Source organism: Triplophysa rosa, linkage group LG9 (genome assembly GCF_024868665.1).
Source record: "Triplophysa rosa linkage group LG9, Trosa_1v2, whole genome shotgun sequence".
In the NCBI taxonomy this organism is placed as follows: domain Eukaryota; kingdom Metazoa; phylum Chordata; class Actinopteri; order Cypriniformes; family Nemacheilidae; genus Triplophysa; species Triplophysa rosa.
The window spans coordinates 24939272-24965504 of NC_079898.1; the positions used below are offsets into that span (position 1 = coordinate 24939272).

General features: G+C 38.4%; 1 protein-coding gene across 6 annotated transcripts in view; it reads right to left on the reverse strand.

The window, feature by feature from the left end:
* golga4 (golgin A4) overlaps positions 1–20124 on the reverse strand; it is a 33462-nt gene extending 13338 nt beyond the window's left edge. The window contains exons 1-16 of one of the 6 annotated variants that reach the window (XM_057342308.1): positions 19943–20124; positions 19094–19168; positions 17350–17451; positions 13574–13642; positions 12966–13286; positions 12253–12300; positions 12035–12091; positions 11653–11751; positions 11434–11572; positions 11089–11273; positions 8208–8291; positions 7035–7182; positions 6785–6963; positions 4552–4650; positions 4264–4419; positions 119–4092 (exon numbers count right to left, since the gene is read on the reverse strand). In XM_057342308.1, coding sequence (XP_057198291.1) covers positions 119–4092; positions 4264–4419; positions 4552–4650; positions 6785–6963; positions 7035–7182; positions 8208–8291; positions 11089–11273; positions 11434–11572; positions 11653–11751; positions 12035–12091; positions 12253–12300; positions 12966–13286; positions 13574–13642; positions 17350–17451; positions 19094–19168; positions 19943–20005 — 5798 coding nt within the window. In that variant the 5' untranslated portion in view covers positions 20006–20124. Of the gene's footprint in view, positions 1–118; positions 4093–4263; positions 4420–4551; positions 4651–6784; positions 6964–7034; positions 7183–8207; positions 8292–11088; positions 11274–11433; positions 11573–11652; positions 11752–12034; positions 12092–12252; positions 12301–12965; positions 13287–13573; positions 13643–17349; positions 17452–19093; positions 19172–19942 lie in introns of all 6 variants that reach the window. The other 5 variants (XM_057342307.1, XM_057342309.1, XM_057342305.1 and 2 more) reach the window with 5 other exon arrangements.
* Positions 20125–26233: the final 6109 nt, after the last annotated feature.

A 26233-nucleotide genomic window follows, 5' to 3' on the forward strand; every position in this document is an offset into this window, starting at 1 on the left:
AGATCCCCATTAGTATGAACACACGGAAAATGTTTTACCAGAAAATATGCATACATAAGTCAGGGAGCGACATAAATGACACCCGCACCTGCTTCTACGAGTAAAACATAAATCTTACTTCAGCATCTTCTCATTTTCCTCAGCCATCTCCTTTTTCAGGTAATCCAGCTCCTTCTCGTGCTCTTTCCTCAGAGAGCGGAGGTCTTTCTGAAGCCTGGTGTAATCTTTGTGAAGCTTCTGTTTTTCGCTTTCAGCCTCCGTCAGCTTTCGCTGAAGATCATTCTCTGAGGAGTTCGAATCCTCGATCAAGCACTCGCTGTTCATCTCCCCGTTCCCTTGAGGTAAACTCTGTTGTGCTTTAAGTTGATTTTCTTTCTCTTCGAGTTTTTGTTGCAACTCTTGGAGCTTCTCCTCATACTCCTTCACCAACAAGTCCTTCTGAATTCTCCAGTCCTCTTGCTCCTTAACCGTGTCCATCTCCGGCTCCATTCCTAAAGCACTGCAGGTAGTTTGAGCTTCTATAACTTTCTCAACTACCTCATTCTGTTTCTCTTCAATCTGGACCTGAAGCTCTTGGACAAGTGCTGTGTGCTCAAGCAGGGCTGCTGTAAGACGACTTATCTCAAATTGATAGTTTGTAATCTGTTCAACAGAATCTGAGAGTTTAGTCTCAAGCTCTCCAACTTTTAAAAGCGTCTCAACTTTTTCTCTAGCAGCAACAGCACGTTCCTCCTCTTTCGCAGAAACGTCTTTACGAAGATCTGAAAGTTTCTCTTCATACGTGCCTTTTAGGCTCTGAAGCGAGGTCTCTTTATCCTTACCCATTTCTCGTAGATATCGTTCATGTTCTTCTTTTAATTTAGCAACGGTCTCCTCTATCATCTTCTCATTTTCCTCCAGAGTCTTTATACGTTCCTCCTTTTCAAGCCGAGTATGCTGGACTTCTTCTAGTTGTCTTTGCAGATCTCTGATGGCCTGCTCCTTCTCCTCGATTTGTGATGTCAACTGTTTACGAATCATACCAATTTTCTGCTCGGCTTTCTTCTTCAACTCTGCAAATTTACCAGTCGTCTCGGAGGATGCAGCTCTCACGGCCTCCTCTTTTGCTCTGAGAATCTCCTCCTTCTCCGTCTCAAACTCCTTCCGCTGGGATTCCAGTTCCAATCTGGAAGCTTGGAGATCTGTCTGCAAGGACTGCAGACTTTCCTCGGTTTTCTGGACTAGGGCACCACTGTGAGAGCTAAGGTCCTGAGCTTCCTGCAGTCGTTTCATCAGCTCCGTCTTTTCGTTTTCACGAATGCTTTGGTGTTGTTTCAAATCCGCCGCGAGTTGCTCCCGTTCTTTAGTTCGAAGATCTAGTTGCTCTTCAAGCTCGCAGATTTTCTTCGAGCAGTTTTCAAGCTCTGATGTCAGGGACTGAACCCTCTGCTCTTTTTCACTAAGTGCCTGGTCCATCTCGGACTTACTCATGGAGTGATTGTCAATGCTGGCAGTGAGCGTCTGAAGGTGCGCATCCTTTTCAGCCATCTGCTTCTCTAGGTCCGTCATTTTTTCCTGAAGGGATTTAACAGTGCTGCGGCTCTGTCTGAACTTAGGTTTGAGTTCAGAGAGTTTGTTCCTGAGTGAGTCTGCCTGCTCTTGAAGAGAGCTCTTCTCTTTTTCCAATCCATTCACGGTCTCCTTCAGTTGGTGTATAAGCCTTTCCTTTTCCTCACCGTGCTGCTGATTCAGCAGAGATATGGCTTCTTCTTTCTCAGTTATGCTACTTGCTAACTGGGTCTTCAGGTTATTTATGACCGATTCTAGATTGCTTATTTGCATAACGTGAGAATTGAGATTTTCTGATATGCTTTTGTTTTCTTCACAAAGCTGCTCGATGCGAAGGTCCTTCTCGGAAAGTACAAGAGAGCTACTTTGCGCAACAGATTGCAGAGTCTCCCTTTCGGCTTGTAAGGCTTTGAGATTTTCTGAATTTGCATTAAACTGAAGAGTCAACTCTTCAAAAGCGCTCTTTAGATTCTGGTTCTCTTCAACGGTCAGCTGAAGTTCTTTCTCTAAGGTGTGAATTCTGTTGTCCTTTGTCAAGGAAGCATTTCCAAGATATGCAACTTTCTTCTGATGATGCATAATTCTGTGTTGTAACTCTCCAACCCTTCCCTCAACTTTCTTAAGCAGCTCTTCGGAGAAACCATCTAACTTAACCTGAGCATCTTGACAACACTTCTCCAGCTCCTTTGTGATGGCACATAGGTGTTCATAGAAGTCTTTTTCTTTATTTTGCAGTTCAGCATTTTTCTCTGCAAGCATCTTCTGGAGATCCTTACCCTCTTTACATTTGGAAGCGTCTAGCACGTTTAACTTTTGTTGGGTGTTGTTCAACTCTTCGGATAAACTCTGTAATCTCTCTTTGTTGGCATCCTCTGCTTTTCTGAGCTCGTCCTGCAAGATGTTTCTTTCGTTCAAGGCCTGGTTCAGATTCTTCTCCATGGTTTCCACTTGTCCTTTAAGCAAATCCTCTCCTGTAGATACACTCTCCAGCTTGCTTGCTGCCTCCCTGAGCTCTGTTTGTAGTTTCTGCACAGTGGTTTCTCTCATGGCAAGCTCTTCTTTGAGGTTCTGGGCATCTTTAATCACCTGTTCCTTCTCTTCCTTGATGGCTGAAAGCTGGCAAGATATCTCCTCCAACTCCTGAGCTTTCTCTTGCAATGAAAGCGTGTGTTTTTCCTGCATTTCCTCCTCGTGCTGATTGAGTTTCTCTTGCCAATGATGAACAAGATCTTCTTTCTCTCGCTTTTGGGTTACGTGAAGCTTCTCCAGCTGTTCTTTGTGATTTGCCTCTAAATCAGAGACGGCGGTGCTGAGGCCTTCAGAGCTTGCTTGTGCAATCTCCAAGATCTTCTCTTTCAGTTGCTGCTCTTTTTGTTGCAACTCTTGATCTTTCTTGGATAACTCCGTCTTGGCATTCTCCTCATGTTCGAGTAGCTTTTTCATTAACTTTTCTTGAGCTTCTTTGGCTTTCTGCTTGAATTTCTCCATCTTGTTTTCCTGGGATTTAAGCTTGCAATCCATGTCTTTCCTAATGTTCTCAAGTTTCTTCTCGTGGGAATTCTTTTGGTCTTCCAGCTGTTTCCTCAACTTGTTCTGCTCCTCCTGCATCGATTTACATGTCTCTGCATGCAAGTTCTCTCTTTCGGATTGATCCTTTTGGACTTGCGCAAACTTTCGATCTAGTTCTTGAAGTTCGTTCGTCTTTTGTTCGAGGCAAACCTGTTTCTCTAGACAATCATTACGCATCATCTCAAGAGCCTTCTCAAGACCTTCCACTTGGTTCCTGGTTTGTTGGAGATCTTCTGCAAGCGTACTAATCTGAGACGAGGCTTCATCGAGCACCTCTTTATCGGACTGTGACCTCCGTCTGAGCTCCTCTAACTGGACACTTCCATCTTCCACCGCCTGCTTGACATTGTCCTGTAAAGACTGTTCTTTGATCAGATGTTCCTCCAGAGCCTTCTCCTTCTCCTCCAACAGCATCTTCAGCTGATTCAGCTCTTCTTTAAGCGTTTTCTCCACCCCTGCAAACGTTTGTTCATTCTGATGTTGCGCAGCCTCGACCACAGCCTGAAATTTCACTTGTTCTTCCTTGAGCCTCTCTTCAAACTCTTGTCGCATTGATTGACTGTCAGTTTCCATCGAAAAAAGCCTTTCTTCCAGCTGTTGTTTACTCTTCAGAACATCAGAAAACTCAGAGGAAAGTGTATCCAGGTCTGTTTGCTTGTCACTTAGCTTATCCAGCATCTTTTGGTTCATTTCTTCTACATGAGAATGAAACTCTTCCTCCTTCTCTTTCAGAACCTTTTCTATTCCCGCTTTGTGTTTTTGCACAAGCTCTTCCATGGCGACATTATGCTGCTGGTCAAGGGTTGTTATCTGCTCCGTCCTTATCTTTTCAAGCTCTTCCTGATGTTTTTCCTTTAGAGCTGCTATTTTAGACTTGTGTTTCTTTCTCAGTTCTTCGATCTGTGCTGAGACTTCAACCGACTCAGCAACGTCCTTTTCGGAGTCACCCATGCAACTTTCAAGCTCTTGAATTCTCTGTAAAAACATAAAAATGACCATTACTTCAAAAATTGAGATTTGCTGATATACTGTATTGCCCTACATCCTACAAAGCACAGGCTCTGGCAGTTCTTCAAATCGACGGCTTAATTTGGCACTGTAAAGACAATAAGGATATCCTGTTGATCTATTCTCAGATAAACTCACCGTTTTGGCAGATTCCAGCTCGAGCTGTAGTTCCTTGACCTTGTTGTCGCCCTCGGCTTGTATTGCAGCTTTCTGCAGCTCAGCATCCTCCAGCGCGAGAGATGCCTGCTGCTCTCTATCTTGTGCCGAGCCCAGCAGCTCTTCTCGACACTGCTCCTACGGTAAATAAAAAGAGCATTAGCATTAATAGCTTAGCACACGCCTATATTCAAATAGATCATATTTGCACAGACAACAAGGCAAATGCAAAATGATGTCACTGGTTAGCCAAGAAAATGAAGGACATACCACTGCTTGTTTGATCTGGATGCTCAGTTCCTGTTCTTTGTTTGCAAGAGCCTCCGAGTGTAACTGCTCCATTTCTGCTATCCTATCCTCGGAAGACTTCTGAAACAGACATTATAACATTTGATTTATCAGAACATCCCAAAACAGTCAAGCATATGTAAAGCAAAACTCTCTTCCCAGTTGTTCAAACATTTTGTGTGTTTAAAAGATGTTTAGTGTACTGATAAGCCAAATTAACATTTGAATAGATTTTTTATGACTCGTTCTTGTCTATTGTCTAATTTTGGTAAATATGTAAAATAATTTAATTTAATCAAAAATTCAATTTAACTTTTCTGTTTTATTAACAGTTTACAGAAGAAGGCCTGACACATGAAACGTTTGTGTTTAGCTCCATGTCTTCACCAATCGAACAATGGCTATCAATATAATTTTTTTAAGGGAATCATGTTGAAAGCATTGCCACTTGATGATTCTACATAGACACACACTTATACAAGAAAAAAATAAATGAATAAGTTGATTTTAGCAGCTTGAAATATCTCAGTTAAACAGTCCCACAGCTTCTTGACTTGCTTAAATCATCAACAGACTCAAAATGTCACTCTTCCATAAAATACTGGCAAGTGAACACCTGGCTTATGCAAACTAAGACATAAGCATCTTTCTCATGGCACACATTACGGGTCTGATGAAGGAAACAGAACCAATTTTCTTTGTCCCACCGAATCTCTGCCTCAGACACATGCGGACCAAATGCAGTTATAAATGTGGCATCAATTTGGTCAAATTTGATTTACAATTTCTATTCAGTTAATGTATCATACAGCAATGCACAGAGGTAGAACTCATACGTATGTCGATCTATAAAAACACACAACCTTCATGAGAACTGTGCGGTCACAGAGGTTCAAACTCTCATGCACTCACTTCTCTGGATGAATGTGACACTGTAAGTGGATGATGGCTTTTCCAGGCACAACATTTTTAAGCTAAACACTCCAAGCAAATGGAGACCTTTGCTTGGCAACATATCAAAACGCGAAGACAAATGGCGTAAACTCTCTACAACTCCATTCCTGATCCAAGCGTCTTAAATTATTGAATCTCGTCAAGCCGTTGAGAAGGCACATCTGTGAATACAGCTGACAAATGTCAGTTTCTATCAGTAACAAGTGTCCTCCAAAACATCTTACAGTTTGAAAGGGAAATGTTAGTAAAGCTGTTTGTTTCAAAATAATTTTTTGTTTATCCATGACCATTTTCCACCCTCTCCCTGCCCTTCAGAAGTAAACAACACTTTTTCATGATGACTTGTGCACACACACACCCATTGCATGTGAAATAAGTCATGTAGCTTTGCTCGGCTGCAAGATTTTAATAACAGTCTCTTTGCAAAGTCTGCTTGTGACGGATTCACAAAACAATCCATCCTAAAATGTGCCGGACATACTGTCAGATCAGACTGAAAAGATGAGGAATTCTGCTAAAACTAAATGCCAACCGCTCATATTCGATATTGTATTCTTTCAGAAGAATATGCATGTGCTACACACAGCTGGTTTTGATGATTATTTTTATTAACCGTTCTTTTGATGTTTACAGATGAACCGACAAATAAACACGAAGATAACGACGTTTATTATTAGACAATTATTATTATTCGATTTTTACATAATGACTAAAACTAGGGCTGCAGCAATCGATTATTTTAGTAATCGAGTATTCTACTGATTTATCCATCGATTAATTGGGTATTCGGATAATAAATACGTTTTCTTTATTAAAGAGCAACTCTAAATATACAAGAGAAAATAAGACAGGTCTCTTAAAATGAACAACTAATTTGTTTCCTTTTTAGAAAATTAACATATTTATTGCTGAAATTGCATACATTAATATCTGTGTAAACTAAACCCATTTAGTACATTCCATTGCCATATTACATTCAAAATGCAGTATAGGCCTAATACAAATGTATTGAATGAATGCGTGAGACTTGAGAGCCCTGTAACATGAATAGAGTTTAGCGGGCTGTGCGTCAGTAATAACGGTCCGTGGGGAAACGCAGAGCTCCGTGTGTACTGTAGTTAAATGGAATAAACGAGGCTTCGAGGCAACAAAAATTGCCTCAATGATTTTTTGTATACGAATTACTCGAGTTACTCGAGGAATCGTTTCAGCCCTAATTAAAAGTGTATTTTAGTTTCTGATAAAATCGTGGCAAGCACACCTTCATGATGGTGACCACTTCTTGTTTGACTCGGGTGAGCTCCTGCTGAAGATGCTTTCTCTCCTCCTCACTGGCTTTCTCCACCTGCTTCATCTGCTCTTCCATGCTGACCTGTAGCTGACGACGGGCCTCCTTGGCCCGATGAGCCACACCCAGAGCTCGCTCCAGCTCCTCAAACGCTGGACAAACAGCACAGTTAGCACAACCAGATCCCCAAAACCGAGATCACAAGAGACAGAATCTCACTTACCTGCTTTCTCTGATTTCTCCTTATGTTCCTGTAGCTCGTCTTTCTGTGCGAGAGTCTGCTGGAGTCTGGACCGCAGCTGAGCGATTTCCTCTTCCTTCATCTCCAGGGTCTCATGCATCTGACGCTTGGTTTCAGCGATGACCATGCCCTTCAAAATCATCACATCAGTATTTTATTAACCTTTTTTTCTTTGGTCTTTATAGCTTTATTAGACAGGTGAAAAAGAGAGGGAAACAAGAGTTGGGACACAGACTCAGTGTTGCCCGAAATGCTCCTGTGCATTCCCACTCGGCTCTCTGAGCCTCAACAGACTTCACAATTTTGAAAGCCAACAAAAAAATATATATTGGGATCAATATCTTCTACTGCCACTGATAATAAACGTCGAAATATCTTAATGCATGTGCATTCATTATATGCACTGCACCCGTTCCTTACCGCTCCAAAGTTTTTTCTGTTCTCCGTTAGTCTAAGGAAGCAGCTCAAATCCTATCTGACGTATGTTTGCGCTCCTTTTACATTCCATACAGTGACCCAAGAGGCGTTCAGTTCTATCCGGCAGAATAAAGGTCAAATGCTAAAGATTTGATCAGGATTATATTATATTTCACATGAAACCTTCCAAAATAAAGACCTGAAAACCATGACTTGATCACCTCATCCAACATAAAAAATTGACGGAGCAGAACTGAAAAAATGAAACTTGTGGGAGTCAATAACAGGTCGGCCTAACTTTTAGGCATAATATATTGATTCTGTAAATGCTTTTTTACTGAGACAATGAAAAATGTATCACCCGATACTTATCCAAGATGTCTGAATATTTTTGTATAACGTAAAATTCAATTTCGCGTTTATTCAAAATAACATCCAATAACTTCAATTTACTCCTTATTGGCTGGCCCAGAAAAACTAAATTCGAACCCTTCTATATTACCTTACCAAATAATAACACAAAACAATGCAATGCTTTCTGACATCTTAGTTTCAGACGTGTCAAAAGTGAACAGCCAAAAGGAAATACGCACTTCAATTCTATTTTAAAAAGGCCTTCCGGGATAATATGTCAAGCAGTGGAATAAGAATTCTTCCATTCATGCTGGCTTATAAACAGACGCTCAGCATAGCTGAACCCTTACGGGGAGTCAAATGTGTCATGTTACAGTCTCTCACCTTGTCCTGCTCCAACTGCTCGATGAGGTTCTTGGCGTCTCCCAGCTGTGTGATCAGCTTGGTCTTCTCTGTAGTGTGAAGTTCCTAAACACAGATGATACGCGTTTTAGTACATCACAATCAACACTTTGCAACAATCTATCCAACAGGTCTAGACAACCTGTATATTAGCAACTCAGCATCTTGGAAATGTTCAGACCAGCTGGAAACCAACTGACATGCAGAATGTGGAAAAAAGGTCAAACGGAGTATCAAGAGAAAAGCTTTTTAAACCTGCCACAACACATTTTATCAGCAGATTTGACTGAATGAATCATTAATAAAACACTGATCTGTCAAGCCCCAAATGTCCTCCAATTGGACAATCACAAAGTTTTTACTGTGACAAAAACTAAATGAATGCCCCATGTTAAAAATCAGTGAGCTTTTAAACACACATCTGTGACACGTCGATTCAATTCTATTTAACGTTGCAACAAACCTCTGGCAATTGTAAAGAGCCAACAAAAACAGTTCTATTTACTTAATTTTTATTATTACTTTTTGATTATACTGTAGTAAATCATTTTCTAAACATTGCTTTCTACCTACATCCCCAAAACATTAATGCACATGTTTCTTGTATACAATGGCTTTATTAAATTAAAATTTTTTACTAAAACATTATTTTATAAAGCAAAAAGCCCTAAAATGAAATGACAGATATACTGTATATGAAAGTTGGCCATTTCTTGAAACGGTTTTACCATGTATGGACATGCCTGTTTTCTTATCCACTATTTGACTATATATTAAGACAATTTTATAATTGCGGAATATGATATTATAATATTAATCATAACAATTATAATAATTATAATAACAATTATATTATAATTGCTATGAATAACAGATAATTCGATAATCGATAATGAATATTACAATCTTTTAGTCCAATTGTTTTACACTTAGTACAGCTAATATACAAAAATTTGTGAATTATGCTATGCTATTTTATATTCTAAATATAAATATTATTAATATAAAATAATATATTATTCACTTTTTTTTACATTTTTGGCTTTCACAATAAGACACATGTACAGTTAATTTGTCAACGACACAGGTACTGACTTGCAAACAATATGGTGAAAAGCTCTATAGAAATCAATTTGAATTTAATGACAGTTTAAAGTGTCATTATACTAAACTGTCCTCCCACATCAACAACATTGTATACGATACATAACAAAAAATTAAATAACAGGCAATTTCTTTAACCCACAGGGATGTGTGAACCAAGACATATCCACAGAACTTCTGTCACTGATAAACACCGACATACAAACCAAGCCACATCCACATCACAGAAGCCAGTGGAGTCTTCACACCAAACCAAGAGAACCAACATTTATCCCTCAATTACAGCCCAGGACATCAGCCACACGGGTCCATGCCACAGGGTACAGAGGTTACGCCGCTTCCAGTTTCTCAGTCTGACACTCAAAACCACAAGCCAAAAATACTGAATAGAACTGCAACAGAATAGAGTATGAAATTCATTTTTTGCTAAGGCAAGCATCGCAATAACCATCACACAGTTGAACCCATTTGAACCCTAACCTTAAATCTAAAGTTTTCCCTGAACTGCAGACATGAATGAGAAGAGGTGCGATTACTTTTCTACAACATGAGCAACATGATTTCCAACATACCACCTAGCAAAATGGTAAACCAATCAGAACATCCTTGCAACCGAATAGTAACGTGCAGTCCCTTGGCAACACGCTAGCATCAAGGTTGCTTTTGTCTATTGGCCGCAAAGAATGTAAAGATGGGATTTTTCTCTGTTGCAAAGCGTGTAACGTTGAACATAAATCTGAAATGATTTAATGGTTCAGCAAAACAAAAACTTCTACAAGGGTCAATCACAGAGGAGAGTCTCAGCTGGTGTGTTTTAGCGCAAGTGAGTGTGACGGTAGTTACGGACGGGCCGTAATGTTTCTGTGCGAGACGGGGAGGGGTGAGCTGTTAACCTTTGCTCTTTCTGTCCCTGCTGTGAGCCGTTCCCACACACAGAACACGTGCATCATATCCACAGGAAATACAGTCACAGCGTTCCACCCTGAACCCATTCAACACAACCCAACACATCTCCATCCTTAGTACCGCATGCACGCACATAATGACTTTTATACTGTACAAACTGTGTATTTTATCCCCTAACCATCACAGAAAACCTTTAGCATCTTTAGATTTAAAAAAAGATTCTGTACGATTCATAAGTTTGTTTACCTGTGGGGACCTCAGTTTTGGTCGCCAGGAGGACACAAGTCCCATGAGTTGGTGTGCATTCAGAATATAAAAACAAGGATACACCACCAGATATAAATAGCAGTGGTGTAACGGTATACTTGGCTCACGATTCGATACAATAAACGATTCTGGGTTCAAATAACAGATTTGTTAACATTAACCATTTTTAGTAACATTTTTGTGGTTCACACAACATTCAAGGTATTTAGGTAGTCAAGAACGATAAAGACAACTTCTTAAAGCTCTTAAAACTAAAATAAAACACTATATGTGTTGACGCAGGTGACGCACAAATCAAATCTGCATCCTTTCCATTATCAGGCTAGACCAAATAATAAACACCAGACCAAAACACACATAAACAAATCAAGACTGATCACATTTCACAGAATCTGCAAAGTGTTGTGATTTATCACACCAATGTGCAAAGCATCAAGACAAATGACCAAAATGGGTATATCTCAAAAGAATTGACCAAACTTGCAGTCAAGAGTCATCATGACAGTCCAATAAATACTGGCCTGCCAATCCAAACATTGGCACACAGATTTTTTGGTTTCGTGTCATGTGTTCAGTGTTTGTGCACCTTTATTTTCTCAAGTTCCTGCAGTCTCTCCTGTAGCTGCTGTTGTAAAACTTCGTTCTCGCTGCCCAGCTGCGCCGTGCGCTCTTTACTGGAGCGAATCATCTCTTTGCATCTCTGCAGGAGACTCTCCTGTCTCTTCACTCGCGTCTGAAGAGCCTCAACATCCACTTCACTGCTGCCCTCTGCTGGACACACGTGCACACACACGCACACATACACACACACACACACACACACACACACACACACACACACACACACACACACACACACACACAAGCACATGTGTAAACAAACACACATAAATATGATAAAAACTGTTTGACTCGGTACCAGCGCACATACCGTCGTTAAGTGTCGAGCTGTCATCTTTCGTGGGGCTCTGATGGTCAGCGCTCGCATCAACCGCATCTGTGGATGAAGAGGTGTCAACCTCTAAGACCACACCTCCAGACACCTGAAGCCGTTTCTTCAGAAGAGACACCTGAAAACAGGAAAGCTCCAGTATCACAGCAAGACAACACGGACAAACACAATCCACACAAACAATCAGGGCACACATACTTGTGTCTGAAGCACAGTGATCCTCTGATCTTTCTCCTCTAGAGCAGCGTCGAACCCCTCCTGAAGGTGTTTCTTAGCCTGCTGGTCCATCTGAAGCTCCTGATCACATACACACTCATAATCAGACATGACAGTAACTTAACTTTAACATAAATTAAAGCTAAACCTAGGAGAGAACTTCTTAAAGCATTAAACATAAAATAAAATGAAAAATCTGAAAATATTATAAAAACTTATAGCAAATGCTGTTTCAGTGTGCAGTGTGTAATGAAAAATGAATGAGAATGTGAAAGAAAGAAAGAAAGAAAGAAAGAAAGAAAGAAAGAAAGAAAGAAAGAAAGAAAGAAAGAAAGAAAGAAAGAAAGAAAGAAAGAAAGGATACCTCCCGGAGTTCTCCTATTCTTCTCAGAGCTTTATCTTGACTTTGACTCAGGATGGCCTGAAAGATACAAATCGAGGAGACGGACAGACAGAGATGCATGCCCCACTATTATCATTTTCATACTCATAACAGAAATGCAGCAAAAACACATTTGGAAAACTGCCCTGCAGATGCCGGGAAACTGAAGTCATTTACTCAGTGACAGAAAGTCAAATTACCTGAGTTTTCTCTTTATCACGCTGCACTGTTCTGTATGCTGTGACCAACTGAGAAAAAAAAACAATAAATAAAGCCTAGTTATAGATCTATAATTGAGACGTCTGTGTCATGCAATCATTTCTTAAATGTTTTTTGCTGCTCTGAAAGATCACATCCCATTGAATCTAGTGCCGCAAGATCTCTTCTTTTACAAAACTGATTTCTTCAAATAATCTCTTAATGAGATCTAAACTCTACCCTTTGCATGTTCATTCTATTAAAGTTTCGCAAAGAACTTTTTAATTTGGTGTGCGGAGATTATTCCTTTTAAATCCATTGACCATAATGACCAAGTGAACGGGAGTCAGCACCAAAAGCCGTTCTGAACCAGCAAAATCTGCTACATGGAAAGTAATCAAGTACCTAATCTGTCAAATTAGCAGCTCAGCATTTTGTTTTTAGTTTGTGTGCCAAGACGTTGAGTAATAGCCTGATGTAGTGTTGAAGTATGAAATTGGCATTACAGATCATACGACTGCCAAGATAAAAGCCGACTGTTCGGAAAACACATCACCAGACACTAAATGTTGACGCACTAAATGTTTTTCTTTCTATAGCTCTAGTGCTAAATGATCGATCCACACCTTCCGATCCTCACTAGGTTTGGCTTTGAATCAGTCTACGGGATCACTAGATGTTGATTCCAGGTGTAAACAGGACCAGAGAAGCTCACCTCAGAGTATTTTCCTCTGTAGTTGCCCAGGCTCCTCTCAACCCTGTGCAGGCGGTTTAACAGCTGCTCTTTGGACAGAGTCTCCACACTGCCGGGCATCTCTTCAGCTTCGCTCTCGATGTCTGAAGGAGGGTCGAAAGCCGGGGGCTGGGCTTCATTCTCCCCGACGAGAGTCAGGGATTCCCGAGAGGAGCTTCTGACCAGACTGTCCCGAGAGGCGGAGCGGAAGAGGCCTTCACCGCGGCCGGACCCCCGGAGCAAAGACTCCACTGATGACACCTTCTGCTGAAGCTTCTGAGCAAGAGACTGACCATCTTCTTTCTGGAAAATAAAACGGACAACGAGCATTTTACATCAAATAATGATCAGATTAAGACAACTCAAGACTTTTGAGTTAACTTAAGAGAACAACAACTGGAATTTGTTTGTTTTCCACTGAGTTTATGTTGCAATGCATTACGGGACTGTCTCAGAACTATCTCAGGTGCGTTTGTTGGAGTGCTTTGGTGCAAAAATGATTTGTTTGCAATTTCATTTAGTAACAACCTTCGGTTGCAAATTTGAAAAAGACACCATGACGCATTAAGAACCATGACGCGTTAAGTTACCTGAGGAGAGGTGATTCCATCCCCATTAACGCTTCCTCTGGGAGAGCTGCCCGCTGCCCGAGAAATGCTCTGCATGAGAACACAACCAATTACAGGTGTTAAAACAGTGCTTCAGAGTTCGACCGTCGGCCTGGTTAGTTTTCCTCCAGCCCATCGTGCTGCACCCCGATTACTCTGGGAGAAATGCAGGGGCTTCTGGTTAAACCCATCCTCATGCAACTCAGAGAGAAACACAGCGGTTAAATACAAAGTAGACAGCTGATCTACTGCGGTTCACAAACAGGAGTTAAACACAGCAGCGCTACGCTTAGCGGTTTTGTCAGTATGACATGTGGACAAAACAAACAGACCAAACCCACTCGAGGAGTTGAGAGCGTTTGCGTTCGACATTCTCAACATTATGCACTTGGCAGACGCTTTTATCCAAAGCTATTCTCAAGCCGGTGAATGTAAGAAATCGAGGGGTATTCTGTTTTTATTCACAGACTTGAAAATGTACATTGACAGCAATCTCATTACACGTTTACAAATTAAAAGTGAATACAAGGTAGGATCAGCAATAACAATTGCCAAAAATCAAAACCAATATCTTCAAGCAAGTGTTTATGAATTTATTTAGAGCTTAAGTTACTGTTTTGTGCTGGATCATATACAAATCTAAACTACTGGACTAAGACGATAAAAATCATTCTCTGAAAATGGTCAAGTGGCAGTTTTGTTGTTGGATGCAAAATCATTGTCTGAATATAATTTCTGAACACTATAATACACGACACGGCACAAAAAAACAATGAACACAAGTTGCAATTACCACTGTTAACATGTAATCTCTTTCTAGTAGAGCAACATTTACTTATTTATCATTAACCAGGGTTTTTCCTGCATAGAGAAATTGGAGGCGACCGCCTCCGTCAAATGTCGTGCCGCCTCAGGCTCTCGCCAAAATTATGTTGCGAGTCTTCACAAGAAATGCTGCGTGCATTTAACAGACTGTCATTTGTAACTGCAGTTGCGACATTACGCCACAGTGGAGGCGCTGTTTCGTTATCAGCACACTGAGGCACTAAAAAGAGTTGCAGAACAAGAGCCAGCCTGTGTTTCACGGCTGTTTGTTTTGCATCCAAGTACGTTTAATTTCTTGAAATTTATTAAATTAACATGACGTACATCATTGTAATGACTTTAGCTGTGCAGTTGGATCGTTGAATCAGAGTAAACTGTACACAGAGAGTTCGCCAGTATGAACGCACATTGCGTTCAGAACGACTCGCACACGAATGACTCATTTGAACAGATTCATTTAAACTATTGAACTTTTCAGTCACTAGCGAATATAAGAGATCCTTGAATCATTTAAAGTGAACCACAGAGAATGCAAGAAGTGAATGAGCTTTGCTCATTTAGAAAGACTGGTTAATTCAGTTGGCTATTGTGGGCTGAAAAGTTAGTTGAAAATGATAAAAAAGCTTTTTGATTAAAAAAAACATTTCTGTTTGGTTGAATAAAAGTAATGTTTTATATAACTTAATAATTGTCATTTTTATCTAATATTATTAGAACTTTTAATATGTCAAACTCAAAGTCACTTTGGTTAAGACACTAAAAGGTACGGTAGGCCTACGCATCGTGTACACAAGATCAGGATGGCACCACCTCCGCCTCATTTTGAGCCAGGAAAAACCCTGATTAACAATTTACTTTTTATTACAAACATGAAATGACATTTCAGGTCAAATTTAAAGAGTGAAGTGTTTTTAAAACATTACGTTTAACATGTACAGGTGTTTTATGTTGTTATGCACACTTTGTGCTTTAAACAAAAAAGGCAACTACACACTACAGACAGCTGATTTAATACAATATTATTGACATTTTATACTTCAATAACTTGGACAAGCTAACCTCAAGAGCATTCAGAACAGTATAAACAATTTAGGCTATAAAAACATAGCTGTCATTTCACAAAACGTTTTTTAGCTACAGGTTATCAGGTTACCTACTACAAGTCATTGTTAGTTCACATGCATTCATAAATGAATGGTTATAAACAATATTTCCAAAGATGAACATAACCAAGATTTATTGCTTAGTGTTTGCTGAAAGAAAAAACCTTCAAATATAAACTAGCACACCACACAAACAAGTGTAGATGATAATCTTACTCATACTGTAACTGTGCAGTTATTCATCAATATATGAATGAGCACAAAATGCCTGGTTTACATAACACAATCCAGTCCAGCCATGAATCTGCATGAACACACGATTGAGCCATTAACATGGCATGGTCCCAGAGAAAGACTTAAATAAACCATGTATAACTCATAATTTAACCACAATTTTAAACATCTTGTTCTTGGCTTCAAGATATGTTTATTTCCAAGATACACTTGGTAACACTTGACTGAAATGTTTTGAATTATCTTATTATCTATTTGAAATTACTTTTGTAGACAAAAATATAATTGTGCCGACATATTAATTTCCTTCTTTAGAAAACGAAAAAATAAATAAATGTTGAAATGGATGACTTGGGGGCGATTCACATTTCGCGTCTTTTGCGCGGGCAAGTTCGTTATCTTAAATGTAGACACACAGCAGGGGTGCGCAAATAGGGAGGGACGCGGTTTTAATAGGCGCGTTGGCGCCGTATCAAGATGGAAATAGTTCAATTTTTCAGAGTGCCGAGCATGCACCGCGGGTCATTCGACTGCAGACAACGGCGCGACTCGCGTTTTCCGCGCAAAATGTAAATCGCCCCTTAGACCAAATAATGAAGAAAAAGCAACCAATAATAGCACTGAATAGATTGGGAACTCCTTCAATACTCTTTAAAAAGTTTCTCAGGGTGAGACCTCAAGAAGCTAAATGAGAAAATAACAAGAAAACGATTTTGCTAAATCTAGTCAAAGGGTGGCAACTTTATATAACAGTTTTGGTTTATTTTAGATGCTTATATAGTTAAAATTGGGCTACTCTATAGTTTTGATGGATTTTCTATTATTCTAACATGAGAAAAATAATAATAAAGAAAAAGTAAGTATTTCCAAACTTTTGACTGGTAATGTACCTGTATGCTACTGGCTAAATTAAACGTGGATCATGTGGTGAAGTCATGTGACGTAAATGGACCATATTACAGTTACATTTGTTTCAAATACTATTCTTTATAAACAATATCTTATGAAATACTAGGCAGACTACAGTATATGATGTGCACACTATTCAGTGAGTGCTAAGTATGTATTTAATTTCAATCATTGCCAACATTGGTGTGTATTAACAGCCGACAGCTAATGACATATTTTGTGGCATTTAGGAACAGAAAACTTATAATGGTTTTCGAGTTTTTGCCAAACAAATCTCAAAGTAAAACCACAAGAACTCTCAGGGAACATTCAACATTTTATAACAGGGAAATCTATGAGGATACTACAGGGGAGCGGTTCATCTAAACTAATGACATTCATTCCTGGAGATGCCAAATAAGAAAGAGGGCATCCAAGGGTAAAACTGCAGAGGAGAAAAAAAAGCAACTGCCATCTCACAATCAAGTAACGCAAGAGATTAGATGCCGGGGTTAGGAGCTCAATGCCTTTGAGTTATGCATGAAAGAGAGCGGCTAGAGAACGTGTGAGAAACAAAAGCTGCAAGCAGACCTCTTCTAGCCCATAACCCACAAAGGCATCAGGACGGGAGGATGGGGCGGCAGGTTTGTTGGGATTGTTTTACTCGAGGGGTGAGGAAGAAAAGGCGACGTGTGAGGACAGACTCACCACACTGGGCACCTGGGCCGCTCTGGGTCGATTTGAGCTGTCCAGAGCAAAGATAGTATACTCGGACAGTAAAGCAGGTTCTGCTATCATCTCGGCCAGCAGCTGACCGACCCCCCCACACAAGTGACGAGTCAACGCGATAATGACGGGGAGCAGGAGGTGAAGACAGAGAGCAATGAGAAAACAACACAGTGAATGAGACAGAAACAGAAAGAGAATTCAGACCTGAAAGATACTGAGAGTGATGTTACACACGTTGATGTCTCTAACAAACCATACTGATCTACTTTCTCTCTTTAATGTGTTTATTAACATCATCACATAATGATTATAAGCCTTTATTGTAGGTTTGAGTAAAGACATCAAAGAGGTAAAGCTGGCACAGAAGAAAAACGCTAAGATGATGTTGATTCATTCAGATGGAATTTACTGAGAAAAGAAAAACTGAAGACGTGAGAAAGGCAAAGGTACAAACCTCATTTTCCTTTAATGAAAGGGCCTGGATCAATTCATTTATTACTAAATATATTACAAATAGAACTCATACAGACAACGACCATAATGCACTTCTGTTGTCAAGATGTTTATCATTTTTAATTAACATTTTTTAGTCACAATTGTGGGGCATGATATAAAATTGAATTCAAAGATCTTGATAAAGCAAACGGTCTCAAAATACATTTTTGGCTGAAAATGGTGTGACGTAAAAGTTCTAACATAAACCAACAAGAACACAATGCCAAATATTCTAAGAGCTCAATTTGTAAAAGACGTCAATGAATTCACACTTCGTTATTTGTTCAGGTTCAAACTTCAATTCGAAGGGGTTTAATGTCACAGTCCAGAAATATTTCAACTGTAACATCTGCACTATTATTAGCCCACATTACACCAGAATGTACCAGCTGGAATTAATCAGACTTATTTATGTACCACAGAACTAACTGAGGCACTTGTGAAACAACCCTTTTACCCAAGTTGTGGCATTGCAGTTTTGAACAAAAAGACAGGATACAACTGAATATTACAAAAACAATAAACAACATTTTTATAAAGTGTTGCATGCAAAAACAAACATGCAGCATAAGCAGCATTTTTTTATTTAGTATGTGCTCAGACCCACTTTTATATAGGAAATTCTGCACTGACTATCTAAGATGTGTCCAGATCTAGATTAAAGGGATAGATCATCCAAAAATGAAAAATCTGTCATCATTTACTCACCCTCAGGTTGTTTCAAACCTGTATAAATTTCTTTGATCCAATGAACAACACAGAGAAAGATATTTGAAAGAATGTTAGCAATTTTCAGTTCTGGGACATCATCCACTACCACAGTAGGAAAAGAAATATCGTTTTTTTGTTCTGTTGAACACATAATGAGATATTTTGAAGAATTTAGGAAAACAAAGAGTTCTCGGGCACCTTTAACTACCATTTAATTCTTACTACTATGGTAGTCAATGATGTCCCGGAACTGAAAATTACTAACATTCTTCCAAATATCTTTCTTTGTGTTCATCGGAACAAAGTAATTTATGAAATTACATGAGCCTGAGTAAATGATGACAGACTTTTCATTTTTGGATGAACTATCCCTTTAAGACACTTAACAGTTTCCAGTTTAACAAACACCAAACCTCAAAAGATGTCATGTAGAACACATCAGGAGTCTCTGAGTGAATTCTTATGTAGAATACTTTATAAAACAACCAGTAAAATGACATATGTGATGCTTTCTTACCTCTCTGTCGGTAGGAGAGTACGGGGCATCTTGATGCAAGAATGAAGGGTTACTGCGCCTCTCTGCAGAGCTCCCCTGCTGGAGGCAGACATGTGTTTTATACATCAAAGAATGCAAATCACAGATAATAATACATATATCAAAGCCATTAACTGAGCCTAATTTGTGTTCAGCTTGACTCAGTCTGAAAAGAATTAAACTTCTATATTTATTTACTTACCTAAAACTTTGCTTACATTTCCAGTAAAGTAACAGAATGTGTTGTACTACCACGTACAGTCCCATTGTTTGGAGCTTTCGATAAACTGGTCAAGCTGGTTTGTTATATTATGTATGTGCCAATGGTAAAGTTCCTAAACATCTTACACATTCTGTCTATATTTGCATTTGTGTACATTTACACAAAGCCATTTACAATTGTAAGGATTAAATAAAACGATTCACTGAGGGAGGCAAGCAATAACTTCATCATGATTCGAATTCTAACAAAATAGTAATATGGTACCATCACAATTCTTCTGTAACACAATATTACCATGGTTAATTAACACCATAGTAAAGATTTACATTTAAGCATGTACATTTCGATCCCCTAGACATGATACTATGGCAGTGCAATGTAACTAAGATATAAAAAACTACCAACTACAATCTGACACCAGCACTGTGTTAGTACAACTATGGCAAACAAATTAAACAAACAAGGTATCACCACAATACATTTAGCTAACTTTTTTCTTATTTTAAATCTCTAAGAGTGTAATACAGAGTGTCAGAAGCAGAAATGAAGAATACACCTTCTGTTTTGTTTTGTTAGCATATATGCTACATGATAAAGTACAAACATACCTGCGAGATGTTCCTCGGCGACAACTGCTCATCCATCACCTTTTGCTTCAGCTTCTTAAACATGATGCCATACGGTAAATGTCACCTCACACGGGGATTTTAATGTCTTGTTATTTAAAGTATGAAACTTGATGTGTATGTGTGAGAGAGAGAGAGCAGTGCGCAGATGCAGCCGACGTGGAGAAAATCTGAGGCGTTACGGAGCGGCAAGAGGCTCAAAACTCACGACACGTTCTAGAATCGCGTGCATCAAGAAATGTGTAAAGTAAGAATAATGCATTCAATAGAAGTTTGGTTTAAGTTTTTTTTGTTTGTTTGTTTGTTTTAAAAGGGAACAGCTATATTAACAAAGATGTTTTTCAGCTATATTTTCAAAGATAAAAGTCTGGTTCAAATGACGAGGTCATTTCGTGTCAAATCAAGCAAATTTACGAAACTTACTTTTTGTATTTTGTTATTATTTCCCCCGAATAAATACAAACGTATGTAATGATTATGAACGCAAAAAATATTAAATGCTACGAGTTAATATTTACTGAGCAATCCATCGTATTATTTTATCATATTATTTATCTTACTTTTTTATCTTATTTTAGAAGAATCTGATGACTTAATCTTTGTTAGAATATACAATAACAGTGACCGTTAAAAAATAAAAAAGACACTTTTCGTGTACTTTTACCAAAGTTTGTGTGCCTGTGTAACTCGTTTTTTTTTTTTTTACAAATATCTTAATCTTTTATGTTGTGGTTCCTAATAAACTTGTCTAGCATAAGGCACAATATGGTACAATCCCAGAGATGTATGTGTCTCTTTCAAAGTGGCTTTTTATCTTTCAATAGATAAATTAAGTATATTGCATTTGTTATTTTGTTACAGTTGATAAAGTCCTCAGTAGGCTCTTTGTAAGAATTGCAGAGGTCATCACTACTTTACTTAATGAAATTTGTACTATTGCTGAGCTCCAGGGGGCGCTCATAGTAACTTTATAATATTTGCTTCAACCTTCTCTGCAGGTGTCTGTTTCAGTCTATGGGAACACAAAAACATTAGGCTACATCTCATTCAAACTCACACTGATGCATTTAAGATGATAATAGTTCGACTTTAAATGTATTAAAGCTTGTATTTTTCACATCAACTTTTTTGTCTTTCTGTGTGTTTGTATAATGTTGTATCATGCAATGAGATATTAATGCAAATGTTACAATGATCTCTCCTCTGCTATCACGCAGCTTTAGCAAAAACAATTAATTCTTATGTTAACACAAACAGTCAGTGTGGAGATCTCCACTGGTTTCATGAGCGATCAATGATCAGCAGCCGCTTGCTGCCAGGTCTCAGGTCTGCGTCCATCCCTCATTGCTCTAATTTCACTACTGCCTGGATGCTGGGAAACCATCAGTCAAGGTGATGGCACCATGTTCAGCATGCTGTGTCTCAACAACAATACAAATGTGGAAATCCTATAATGTCCTGTACCTGTTTAGAAAAGTGTCATATTTTCATATTTTGCAAAAGTTTTTTCACCACACTCTAAAGTGTGAATGTTGTTTCTTACTAACAGTAAGACAAAAAATTTAGTCTAATGAGGAGAAAATGCAACATTTTTGTCAAACTCTCAATAGCAGTTTTCACAGACCATTTTATTTGAAGTCTTTTATTAACATGAAGCGTTGGGACACTGCAATAAGGTTTACATGAGAATTGCATAAGATTCTCCTCAGTTTGGTCTGATCCTTCTGTTCCTGCCAGCAACAGCGCTGAACTTTATCTATAGCAAAATCATTCAGGATGTAATGTCCTCTTCCAACCATTGACCCTTACCCATTTACATTTATGCATTTGGCAGACGCGACTTACATTGCATTATCCTATACATTTGTTTCTAAGTATGTGCAATCCCCTGGGATCAAACCCACGACCTGATTCCACTGAGCTATAGGAAAACTGTTTTTTTACCCATAATTATTCACCCTGTACATTGCATCGCCTTGGAATTATAAGGTTCTATCTGCATTCTGAGCAGTTTTAAGATAACAAGCCAATTTTTGCATTCCATTTGACCTTGTAGATAAAACCCTTTTATTTAAAAAAAATTGTCCCAAAATGTACACAACGTAAAGGAAAAAAACACATAATGTTAATAAATTGTCACAGATTAAGAATATGTGAATAACTACATTTTGACAAAAATGTAAGATAGAACCTCATAATTCATAATGATGTGTCTTAAAGGGGTCATATGGTGAAAACAAAACCAAAGGACTCTAACATGGACTTTTATCACACAAGAAACTGAAGGGAGAGAGAGATGAAATGGGATTGACACATTTCAGCCTCAAACCTGCGTGTCCAGGAGCACAACAGCCTATGTATGTGTCATACGCATGAGCAATAGTTTAGCTTCAAAGGCAAACTGTGCTACATCAACTTCTTTTAAAATCTCATCTGTTTAAATAAAGAAAAATCAACGCGTCAAATAAATTCAACGCTAACGTGACCCCGGGTCATGCACCTTTCAAGAGTCATTTGCACTCATCACTGCTGTCTGAATAATGTGAACTTGTTTTCTCTGATAAACCATTCTTGTTTAAGATCTTGAGCTTTTTTAAGATGGCACATTTTTTATGTAACTGGTCCTTCCAAAACCATAAGGTTTAACAGAAAATTGTCATACTTGCATTATACGGCTAACACTATAATAATATATCTGCTGAACTTACATGCCAATTTTCCTTTTCAGTAAATGTCATTCATTTTGCAGAATGTTAGGCCTAAATGCATGGTAATGGTAAAGCAAGTAAACAAAATGTAAATGCACATTTCAGTCTTTGATATTGTTTATGTTCTGGGTTGATTGGTTGACAGATGTCCAATGTGAAATTTGGTTCATAGTGAAACCAGATAAGAAGCACAGATCTATAGAGCATCCAATGTCTCACTTTGGTGCCTCTAAAAGATGGTCTGATTTCAGTTTGCTTAATAGGCACCTGCATAGTGTACACTAAACACTGCTTGTGAAACCCTTGACTGACTGAGCAGTGAGACAGTTGCTCTTATGGGACACAGCCTTAGTCTTTATTTAGCTTAAAGCAAACCTCCATTCGCATGTATCATTACAGAATAAAAAGTTATTTATTGTTTTCATCACCTTGTCCTCTGTACCTGTGAAATATTCATCCAATAGTAAGTGTCAGTTTCAGAAGAGAAGATCTCTGAATGGAATTGATTGTGTCTCTGTCAGGCGGATGTTCCCGTGGTGAACCTCAGCAGCGCTCTGCTTTTTATCATTAGTGCCACTGGCTGACGTAACCATCGCTTTTGTTATAGCTCTTGTTTAGTTTGCTCTAAAAGATTTACGGTTAAACCTCACGGTGACACACACGCAACACAGCAAACTGTAGAACTGTGCCGAAAAGAACACCTGTACAGCCAGCATTGCGGTTGTGAGTTTTGCACGGCATGCCCAATTTCTTTTGAGAAGAAGAAACAAGACTTAATTGTAAGAATCACAAGCGAGTTGCAAGTTGTCTCGTAGAAATGATTTTAGCTTCCTTGGCAAGCGTAAATGGATCCATTTGACTTTGAAGAATTTTCTTGTCTTGATAAAAGCAATAAGCCACCTACAGTTAAAGAGCAGATAAATACAGTTCTTCATGTTTGATGTGTTGATGCTCTTCCTTTTTTTCCCTTTTTTAGCTGAAGTGCAGAATAATATCACAAAATCGTTGATCCCTATTGGCGTAAGTGAGAGAATGCTTTTATCTTGTAAATTCAAATTTTGTCAATGTTTTGGGACATAACATATTCATAAAAGCCTAAAAAGCTTAATCTACTTTGCATTGTGGCCATGGAAATCACTTAAAACTATATAATTTACAATGCATATAATGTTGAATACATGGACTGACGTGAAATTGTTAACTGAAACAGAAAGCCAGGTGACTTCTCAACCTCCAAATTTACACAAAATGTCTTTAAACACCTACACACACACACTTCAGCCCTTGAGCGCGATCTGGTATCTAACATTAGCATTTTTCCTCCATTGAGTCTGAGATGTGAGGCTCTACGGAGGGACTCTAGAGAAATGAAATCTATGAGCGATGGTGTGCAGCCGGAGAAACAGATGCACCATGAAGTTCAGTCTTCAGAAGCTCATCCTGCTCTCACGACACTGAATTCAGTGAGACGTGTTGAAGAAAAACTCACCTGTTTCAGCAACTCGACCTCTACATCTGCAAAGCTGTTTGCATTTCAACATATGTTTGTCTGGGATTTGAGCACTGGGCTTGACGATTTCAATAAATCTACAACATTCACAGTCAAAATGTCACATCGATTACAATAAAACAGAGATATGTGGAGAACTTTTATGAACTGTGCACAGCGTAAGAATTGTCTAGAATACACAATATTCAGATGACTTCTTCAATTTGGTCACATTTAACTTAACTCACTGCTCCAGGTCTACATCCCCTCCCGTCATCTTCGGTCTGTAAATGAGCGACGCCTGGTTGTTCCATCACAGCGAGGCACCAAATCGCTTGCAAAAACCTTTACTCATTCGCTTCCCCAGTGGTGGAATGAACGACCAGCCTCCACCCGAACTGCAGCATCCTTCACAATGTCAAAAAACAGCTCAAAACACACCTGTTCCGCATTTATTTGACAAACCAATAACTGTCTGTCTGTCTGTCTGTCTGTCTGTCTGTTTACTGCATGATACTGAATTAAACATGTAATGATGTGTGATCATGTGACAATAATGTAACATGTTTATCAGATTCTTTAAGTGTCATTGTGTGTTTAAAGTCAAACCCATTGCTGTATTGACTGTACTGTATAGTGTTGGGTGTAAATAGTTACTAAATAATTAGTTACTGTACTTTAATTACTTTTCCCTTGAAAAAGTAAAGTAAGGGATTAGTCTAATTTTTTCTGTAATTAAACTAAATACTTTGTGTAACACGTGTTTGCAAAACACGTGTTTTGTATAATTTTCAAATTTGTAATACTTCGGTCAGTTAATAATACTACTTTATGTAGTTTTATATTATTTATTTGAATTAATTAAAAGAGCCGTTTCATGTCTATCTTTGAATCACTTAACTAATCAAGGTTGATATAGAAAGTAATTAGTAATAAGTAACTAAATACTTTTTGAAGAGAGTAACTTGTACAGTAATCTAATTACACTAATGAATATGTTATTAGCAACTAGTAATTAATTACTATTTCAGAGTAAATTGCCCAACACTGACTAGATTACACAGTATGTCATTCTAAACATACCATGGTTTTACTTTTATGAGAACTGTAGTATGTACACCTACAGTTTTGCAAAAAAAAACATGATTATAGTAACAAAATTAATTTGTGGTTACCATGGTTTAGCTGCAAAACCCATTATTTATTTCCTTCCTTATTTATTTATTTTGTGGTATTTTTGGGAGCCCGAGATGTGTAGTACTGTACATTGATATCTTTTAAACAATATTTGGGTTTATTGAAATTTACTTGCATTCCTAGAAAAGTAAAATTATTATTTGATAAAATACAAAAGCAAAAAAAAATGTGACAAAAAATGCAATGTATGACAATACAAATCAAAATACATTATAATCCCCCCAAAAGCATTGTAAAATAAAATAGCAAAATAAAAAGTACAAACAAACTTATTAAAGTTTGCATGACTGACAATTTACAGTACATTGTGGATCATGGATTTTTTTTGGTCACAGCTGCATGCTTTAAACAGATTTTTCATCAGTTAGTGCCCTTTATCTGAATTCAGAAGAGTTGCATGGCAACACTACATCACCATAAATAAATTACTCTGTATCAAACATTTCCCTCTGAGAGATGCATGAAGGGTCACGAGCTGACCGCTGCCGTGTTCAAATCACACGCTGGATTCAGAGTCGCCCTACTTCACCCAGTCCTACACACATGCACACATCAACAAGCATTATCATAATAAAAAGCCTCTCAGTGATGACCCATGGCAAACTCTCATGCATAATAAAGTTTTCAGGAAGAACAGACCGGGGGAGGACATGTGAATTGTTTCAAATGCTATTTGCATTAGAGGAATAAAAACTCAACCAAGCACTCTTCCAAAAGCCATTGTTATGAGACCTTTAAAAAGCGTCTCTGCAGAGGTATCATTAGATTATAAGAGTTATCTACAGTAGCTAAATTATTTCTTCCAGAACTGATTTAGTCTCTGATGTACAAGCTCTCTTTCTTTCTTTATGGAAATAACTTTTAGTCTTAATCAAATAT